This window comes from Prosopis cineraria, unplaced genomic scaffold, assembly GCF_029017545.1.
Source record: "Prosopis cineraria cultivar Desert tree isolate PC_DT_omini unplaced genomic scaffold, ASM2901754v1 PC67, whole genome shotgun sequence".
NCBI lineage: Eukaryota > Viridiplantae > Streptophyta > Magnoliopsida > Fabales > Fabaceae > Prosopis > Prosopis cineraria.
In genome coordinates, this window is record NW_026555397.1 from 77,834 (window position 1) to 87,152 (window position 9,319).

At 35.6% G+C, this 9,319-nt stretch overlaps 2 protein-coding genes across 2 annotated transcripts; one reads left to right on the forward strand and one right to left on the reverse strand.

Moving 5' to 3' along the window:
* Window positions 1–173: 173 nt before the first annotated feature.
* Window positions 174–3,567, reverse strand: LOC129295200 (eukaryotic translation initiation factor NCBP-like). The gene is made up of 6 exons (XM_054933680.1): window positions 3,230–3,567; window positions 2,745–2,840; window positions 2,529–2,633; window positions 2,309–2,386; window positions 678–797; window positions 174–585 (listed from the first exon to the last, which is right to left on the reverse strand). Exons 1-6 carry the CDS (start codon window positions 3,413–3,415, stop codon window positions 454–456), a joined length of 717 nt encoding a protein of 238 aa, XP_054789655.1. The 5' UTR covers window positions 3,416–3,567; the 3' UTR covers window positions 174–453.
* Window positions 3,568–4,944: 1,377 nt separating this feature from the next.
* Window positions 4,945–9,313, forward strand: LOC129295199 (5'-adenylylsulfate reductase-like 5; the record flags this gene model as incomplete). Its single annotated transcript, XM_054933679.1, is given in 4 exon segments — window positions 4,945–5,461; window positions 8,297–8,478; window positions 8,806–8,930; window positions 9,191–9,313. Coding segments are annotated over 4 exon segments (507 nt in total). The 5' UTR covers window positions 4,945–5,308.
* Window positions 9,314–9,319: the final 6 nt, after the last annotated feature.

Sequence of the window (9,319 nt, forward strand, 5' to 3'; positions counted from 1 at the left end):
ATAAGGTGAGTATATCTAACTAATACAAATCCGCAAGATTAATGCTAGGAACAGTGGTCGTCATCTGATCGTAGGCATGTCATATTGTAATAATACTTCACCTCAAGGGTTGAGGTTGAATGGCATGCAAATTTTATCTAGCTTTAACACCATGCTCCGATCCCTCAGCGAGCTGAAATAACACTTTCCTTAGAAGAATAGCGTGTGCAACTTTATTTACAGCGGACTGAAGCTCTTCATCCAAAACTAGATACGAAACACTGCAACTAACCGAGAGACAAGACACAAAAATATTGCAATACAACGGTCCTATTGTTGATTTCAAACTGAACACTAGCCACGACACACCCAGCATGATAATCAGTGCAAGGTAGACAATAATTAACAAGATCATTGGTTGATGCGTCAGTGTCGGTGCCCAGAAGCCAATGTAAGAGTGAAATTAAGGTAGCTCTATCCTCTCAACCAGGTGTTTCTGTAGGATGAATTGTCTCGCAGAGAGGCATCATGGGGCTTGTATTCCATGACATAGTTATGGGGAAGCTTTAAGTGACGTTTAATTGAATCCCTCAGAGCCATCACGGCCTAGATTGAGAAAATTAAGAATATTATAAATAAAATCGAGTCATTTCGCATGCACGTGCAAACAGACACGGAGAACCAGTGATAATGCTAACCTGATGATCAGATGCGTTGCGGTTCCAGACACTCAATATATCCTCATTGAAACGAATGCTTAGTACTGCACCACATATGTTATCTCCATAATCGAGTTGGTCACCAACTAAGGCAAGAACCTGCACGGTCAAGTATGTCTCAAAATTTCCAGTAACCAATTTTCATCCCTAGACGACAGTATTTTGTTGTTATGAAGCCAGAAGATGAACTCTTAATGATAATAAATGAGGACAGAACATGATTGACATATAACTGAGCAAGAGAGACTTCTGGTGTGATTAGGTCTGTCTATAACTGGCCATCATATATAAAATTAAAAGGCATTTGACGGGGACAACTTTGAAAGCAAGAATTCGAATAAACAGAATCAAGAATTTATTCAACCACATATGTAGAATCTTATTGACTGAAATGCTCTCGTACATATATATATATATATATATATTTTACAGTAAAATTCACAGAATAAACATTGTTCAATCAGGCACATTTTAAAAGCCTCTCCGTCTCTAACTTCTAATAATAAAATAGTTAAACAAGAGTTATTAATCAAACGAGCCAGTTGTATTCTAAACAGTCAACCACCAAACCAAAATATTTAAAGAACTTTTCTGCCACATGAGAAAGAGCTAACCCCACGCAACACTCTTTCCAACTCGTTTTTAAAAATCTTTTCGGAGACTTGAGATCTATTACATACTCCTACAATGTTTCTCCAAGAAGCCAGAGGATACATAGGCAACCAAACCAATCAGCATCATGCCCTGGTGTTTCCAAAAGGTTAAGAATGTATGATTAATTCTACAGTAAGTCCCAATACGCTCATTAGCTGGTACAGATTTACTCTCATATTGCAGTTGAGGCCAGACTCAAAATCCATGTAAAAAAATGTAAGCAGGCTCTTTCTTTTTGGTTGTGCACATATCTCCTCCTATTGGAAGCCATTTTATTCAAGACACGATTGACCATTAAATATAAATACTTCTCTCAATGGAGACTTGGACTTTGGCTCACCATATTATAAGGAACTAACCCCTTCAATGAGACTTAACATTTGTTGGTTCTGTAAGTAGGTTTAAATGTTCTCGGTTGTCTTTTTCTAAATCTATGTTGCAAGCAACAGAAGATTGAGATATCTTCATGTGAAATTAGCATTTTTCATGTGAATTTTTTTTCCCTTTTGGTCAAATCAGGAATGATTAGATAACCACCTAACGATCGCACAAGAATCCATGCAAGAAACTTGGGACCTATTGGTCCAATGAGAAGCCCACATAACCCTAATGCAGACACGTTTGACTACAACTAGAGGAACATGAATAGGGAAACCAAGAGACAATTTTCACAACACAAATAAACAAGGAAACGTCTTCACCTCCAGCAATGGTGAAAATAAGACATATTGAAATCCATAAACCAATTAAAATACAAGAATGATGTAACAGCAAATTTCAATAACCACTTTAAATTATTTTAAATGCTGGCATTAACTAATCATTATTAGTAATGAACTGTTCACCAAGTTGACAAGACATTATATTTATCTGGGGGGAAAAAAAAGGCAGTCAGACGTTCCGCAGGAAAAAGATAGAGAGAAAAAGACTTAAAATACATAAATAATTTGATTTACCAAGTCCTCCCAAAAACGGCCTGAGACAACCTTTTTGAATCGTATGATCCACTTACCACCATTACAATTAGCAGGGTCCTGAAAAGAAAAAATAACCCAGCATGTCATTGCAAATTAAAACTGTTATAATGTTGAAAATATCAGAACAGCTCAGACATTTCCAAATTCCAATCAATCAGGGGGAAAAAACTCCAAGGTCAGGATTTTGAATGCCTACTACCTCCCACAGAGGGCGAATTCCTTCCTTAAAAAGATGCAAATCTGTTGGAATTGGCAAGGAGGAAGGGCGAGCTAGATGGCAATAGCAAACCCAAAAACCTTCAACCTATTAATATGCAACAATAAAGAATCAGGAAAGCGCCGACGAATGAAAACTTGCAATGAGGCAAGTATTTCAATTCGCGTAGTTTGACTCTTGCAAGCGAAAGGATCTTACCGTACTGAACTCAACAATTCTCTTTATGTTGTCTTCGTATGATGTCTGATTTCGAACTCCAGGTGTTCGGCGGGTATACCAAAATACAAACTTGTGCTGCTCAAAGACATTACCGACACAAAATCAATAAATGGTTCGGTCAAATTGCGCAAAAGCCTTTGAGTTCGAAGGAAATTAGAGAACATCAGCAATGCATCCTCTCATGTAAAGAGTAATTATTTTGCTTTCGAATCAAATAGAAAGTCCCAACTCCCAAGTTCAGGATATAATTGAAATAAACATAAATTGAGCTCAAAAATGAAAATGAAAATGCTGGTCACAAAAACCGCTCAGCAATGTTCTCTCGACTCAAAATTATCCAAAAAAATAATCAACAATAAAAACAAATATTCAAGTGCAGCTGGCCTTGGACCGTTTATGATTGCCAAGATCCAGAGAGGATAATAACACAAACAGTCATTTAAACAGAAAATAGGGGGAGAAACCTTCAGGGGATGAAGACCGGCTTTGAGGTCACGGGCCTGTCGTTCTTCAGCCTCCTTATCAACAGTATCGTTGCCATCGGAAGCCAAAGGAGGCGAAGAATCTATGATTTGCTCGGGGTCGGTGTTGTTGGAGTTAGCATAGGAAGTCTTGTTGCTGATCTCTAATTCTCTCTTCTCGGCTGCCATATCCGTTAACCCTAATTCCTTTTACCTTTGTGATCAATGTTCACAGCGCTTTGGAAGATCAGAGACAGAGAATGAGCGGAAGAAGGCGCCTTCTTCCTTCGCGCTTCCGGTTAGGGCTTGGCACTACGTTCTCTTTTTTATTTTCATTATTATTTTTATTTTTGGTCCAAGTCAGCTTAACGCCTCAAGCCATTACCGTAGAGCATTTAGCAAAGAAGGAAAACCGACCCTCCCTATCTGTACTCTACAGTAATATACTTCTTTAATCTCATTTACAAATTATTTTTAATATATTTCACTAATATTAAAAAAAATTCAAAATTTATTAACTCTGTTTTTAATAAGTTACTTTTATCTATTAAATATACATATTTTAATAATATATTTTCTCTCCCTAATATTTTATGTAGGGTAAGAGAGGAAATTTTTGATAAAAATTAATAATATGATTTATAAAAAATTAAAAAAAAAATTTATCTCTGCTTTATAAATAGAATTGAAAAAATTTTTTTTTCTTTATATTATAAATAGGTTTAAAGGAAGTATTGTATATAATTTATAAACAAAAAAAAAATGAATCACATCCCTGTTCATAAATGAATGGTATAATTTTTTTATTGTCCTCATGTTAAAAGCAATTTGTGGGGAATTAATTATAAACATATTTTTCAATAAAAAAATTGAATAGTGATCGGTCTTGTTATAAAGAGTTAATCTTTTTTATCAGACTCAATTATTATTGGTAAGTAGTATAATTTTAATTTCTTCATGTGCATGAGACCTCAAGTTGGAAAATACATTCAAAAACATTTATCAACTGCATAGATTTTCAATAGCGGGGATTGCATTTAATCGCACCTTCCAAGAGAAGAAATCTAATTTTATTTGGGCGTTTACTTGATTGATTTCCAAAGTCCTCTGGCTTGGAGCAAAGTCTTTCGTAAAAAAAAAAAAAATCTGAATAGTCTTTAATCATAAGAACAAAAATAGACAGTATATTTTTTTAATAAAAATAAAATATATATCTGGACTCTTTTTGTTTTTTGGCCCAAAATATCTGAACTTGGTGTCGTACAAAACTACTAATAGATATCCACCAAACCATCCTTCTAGATTTTATTTATTTATTTATTTGCCGATTAAACTTAGTGTTTTTCTTTTGCTATTTTCTTGAGTAAATTTTTTTTTTTTGGTTTGCCTCAATGGAGAAAATTTTTCAATGCGTGAAATGAAACTCATGCCAATCAAGACTTATAATATATATGATTTACTTAAACAAGATTTTCTTAGGGACTGCAAAATTTTAAGGAGCATGGAATATCATATAGCATCTCTCACCTAATCAGGGTAGTTTTTACTTTTTTTTGCCCCCACCGGTGTAAATAAGAGAACACAAAATCTTGTGGTCCTCAAAATAAAAATAAGTTCACTTATGTCAAAATATTATTTAATCGACTTGGATCAACATAAAATATGAAATTTATGAATGTTGCATTATTTATAAAGCACAGGACGAAAAATTACACAAAAAGAAAAAAAGAAGAAGAAAAAAGAGGGCGCCTCTTGTGTACGCACGCGCACACGAGGCAGGGAGGGGGAGGAGACAGCGATTTTTATGACAGTGAGAGCATGGCGATAATATGGAAAGCGCTATTTGAGCTGGAAAAGTAGGTTCCCTTGGACCCTCTGGTTGGGATCGGCGAACCAATCCAACGATTGAACCCACTCCAGCAATACCCACCCACCACCTCCACCTCCATTTTCAGACCCAGCGTGACTCCAGGCAGAAGAGACAAGATAGCACCAGAAAGATTTTCGGGAGACCAAATTCAGCTCATCACCAAGACCCCTTTGTTGTCTTTTAGCTCTGCGATTTGCGTCCCTGTCTTCACGATGGCCGCCTCGATCCTTCTCCTTTACATGACGGCTTTTTCTTTGCTACAGTATGCATCATCCTCGTCTTTGTGTCATCGCGACTCTGCTTTATTTCTTTATACTCTTAAATCCCAATGCCCTCTGTTGATCTCGCCAAATCCTCCTCTTCAGGTATATGTTTATTGACTTTCTTTTTCATTTTTCTTTTTAATTTTTCAGTAAATTTCCCTAATTGATTTCCAATTTGTCTTTGCTTGCGTGCTTCTCACTCTCTCTTTTTCCTTTGTTGTTCTTATTCATACGTGATTTTCATTTCGGGAATTGATTTTTTTTTTAAGCGGATTTATTTTATTCGTTGACATTTTAACGGCTCTATTCCTAGGTACTTTCATTTACTTAAGCCAAGGCTATTATAAAATGGAATTTAATTCATGGGACTCCGTTCCAAGAGCCAGGCCATTATTTCATAGAGTGAAATTGGGGGATCAGAATACTAGATGGGCATGTCTGATTGCAAATAGCAGAGAACTCTTTGTGGGCATTTTGAATTTGTCACGGTTTAGATAGAAAGATGATAAATTGATACTAAGTGTTGATGAAGCGCTTATTGGAGCACTTGCCTCTTCCGTTTGCTTGGACTCTACTGCGTTCGGCCTTCTAACTTGACGTATACGATTCTCGCGTCTTGGACATAAAAGGTTTCTATTTAGCAGTTAGCATTGTGTAGAGGGAAAACCATTCGCAAACATGGGCTCAAATAAATGGATTTTATTTGCGGTTCTAGCTAAACATATATAATTACAGGGACGCGGTTTGTGAGATCATGTAGCATCAAACCTGGGCTTAGCAAGTTAGTTACTAGTCTGAGACGTTATAGTTGCTAGTTTAAGATTTCCACCTGACTGTCCCCTTCATGAGTGATGAGCTGGGCTTTTAACCAGAAATCTATAATTCTTATTTAATTTTATCTTCTTTTTTAAGAAGAAGAAGAAGAAGAATATATATACTCAATTCTTATTAATTGTAGTTGACTGAGAATTAGTTTATTATACTCACTGGGCAGAGTGTATTCTGTTCCTTTGTGAGAAATAAGCAGGCCAATACTTTGCAATCGTGTTTTTCTAGGTGAGAATTCTCCCAAGGTTTCTTTGTTAATTGGGGGAAGAATCTATAGAATACCAAAGTTTTTAAAGAACTCACCTAAAGATAATTGGATTCAATTAAACAAAGTGTTGTCACGAATAAGAATCAGATGTTATTGATATAATGAAGAAATATGCGTGTGTGATATCCTATATTATCATTTAGAGAATATAAAGTTAACAGTAACAATGTTTTAAATCCTTTCCTCATTCTAATGTATACCCTATTAGTTGACCCATATCAATCAAGCCCTTTATATTACAAGTGCAAGTTTGAATAACGTTTATGACATTTATTTGTTGAACTTTTGTAACATATCAGTCATCAACTTGAAATCTTGATGCACATGTAGTAGTAAGATCTAGTCCAAGATTCATTTAGTATTTTTTATGGAGAAATTGCTAGAGAAAAATGGAAGAGTAAAACAGAGGAAAGGAGTGAGCGAATCCAAGAAATTTGGCCACATTAACTGCATGTTAAACTGTGATGTTCCCATAAGAAAATTATGGCAACATACAAAAAGAGAGGCATTGCAAAAGTAAGCTTTGTAATTGTGAGGAGTTCACTCCACTACACCTTTTGCACCTTGGAACGTCATAAACTGCCCACTGTTTCAAAACTTAGCCTCGTTATATCTTTCAAGACCTTTGGGGGTAGTTTCTGTTTGGCTCAGGTTTAGAACTGTATAAATCTTATTTGTCTAAAATATGGCTGTGTCCTAGTTTAGTATATAATATTGTTTGGTAGTTTGCTGAACCTATTTTGATGAGGAACACCTTTTAAACTTGTCATGAGAAACTGCTCCAATGTGATACTACACATCAAGGTTTACCCAATGACCACAAACAGGTATTTTGGTGAGACGGGAAGCCACCAATCGATTGTTTCCACGCTAACCTTCCACATAATTTTGCAAGTCATCATTGTGAAGGGTCAACAAAGCTACAAAATGTAATTGTATTCGTCTTATTGTGATTAGTAATTGTATTCATCTTATTGAATGCAGTTATTCTAACAAAAGAATTTATCTAAAAAGGATTACAGTTTTCTTAACAGACTTGTCGAGATCAAATCTCTTATAGATAGGAGAATGAGTCAGAAACAAAAGTTAGGGCTCATAAGAGACTATGTCAAGTAAATAAACTGGGGATTTAATTAACCGATTTCTTTATCACCCAGATTTGAAAAGTAGAAAACTTAATGAAGGATCGGGTCCCTACATGCATCTACAAATTTGGATGGGAGAATCAAGCAGAGAGAGACAGAGAGAGGGAAATAAAAACAGCAAAAGAACTCTAAGGGAATAAAGAAAAAACTTCTTAATCAAATGTCCTCGGCTTGGTAAAAGGGCCTAACTCTAAACCCAAACACACTAATGGTCCAAGCGTCTAAAAGAAACATTATGCTTGCAAGGTAAACTCTTAATTTAATGAAAATTATACACACATTATTTAAAGCCGTAATGAATTAATCTCACAGGAAAATGGCTTATAAGTTTGCCCATTTGTGGACACCTGACTCCCAATGTCCCAAGTCCAAATGTTGTTCATTCTGGTACTTAAATTAATTAACACCATACTTGAGATGTTTTATCTAAGCTGGAGTTCATTCATGGGTCATATTTAGGCAACCTCATCGTGCCAAAAAGTTTAGGGTCTTGAAATTTCTCTTGGTGATTCTGTTTGTTCTTATGAAAAAATTGGCCTCATCCAAGATCCCTGAATATCTAGAACTATGATTTTCCGCTTTACTGTCCTTCATAAGTGGATTTTCCTCTGCCTTTGATTCTATTTTTTCAATTATACTTATCCCAACTGCAGATTTGGATTAGGTGTATTTAATTTGTTACTTCAATTTGTTCAGGTAGACGGGAGTTATGTAGAAGGCATTTTGCCTGGAAAGCAGAGCATCGGATATATTTCTGTACTTTTTTATGCTTCTTGGTGCCCATTTTCGCAGAATGTGCTTCCTAAAATTGAAACTCTTAGTTCCATATATCCTCAAGTGGAGCATTTGGTAGTTGAGCAGTCATTGACCTTGCCAAGGTTTTGAAACTCTCCCTTCATGTAATCTTGATCTTCTGTGCTACTATGAATTCTTCTTCTTTTTTTTTTAGCTATATGCTAAGTCTGTAATTTGCAGATGGTATTCAAATAGCAGTTATTAGTTCATGCTTCTTTTAGCAAACGCAGTTCCCTTTTGACTAGTCTAATGTCCTGAAATAATGTTAGATTCTCTTCTGTGCTACTTTGTCTTTCTTCTTCTTAAACATTGAAACTTGAGATTTGGCAGAAATTACGTCTAGTTACATGATAACCTTTATAAATGTTGCTTATTTTTTATGTATGTTCATGTGTGTTTTTGCTCTGCAGTGTATTTTCAAGATATGGAATCCATAGCATGCCAGCTATATTACTGGTGAATCAAACATCAATGATTAGATATCATGGTCCAAAAGATCTTCTCTCCCTCATACAATTTTATGAGAGAAACACAGGTAATCCTAATCTAGGCACGCATGCAAGTTTCCAATGACTGCCATTTCTCCCTGCTTTGGACTTGATAGCTTTGGTAATTGGTAAATTTGGCACCCCAGACGGCTGGGAATGCAACATGTTTTAGATTTCTTGAATCTACATAGACAAAAAAATGTGCTTAGAATATTAACTTGCCAACAGTCTGAGAAACTATAGAAACTGCTAGTATCATGTAAGCAAATATCTCACTTGATCTGTCTGCCTGCCCATTCTGTGTCAGGATTTCAACCAAATCAGTACTATGAGACGACCAAGAGAACAGCTTGAGTAGTGAGAAAAAATCAACTATGAAGTCGCCGATCAGTTCGTCACCAAAGAAATATATAGCAGGGAACCCTACCTGGTTTTT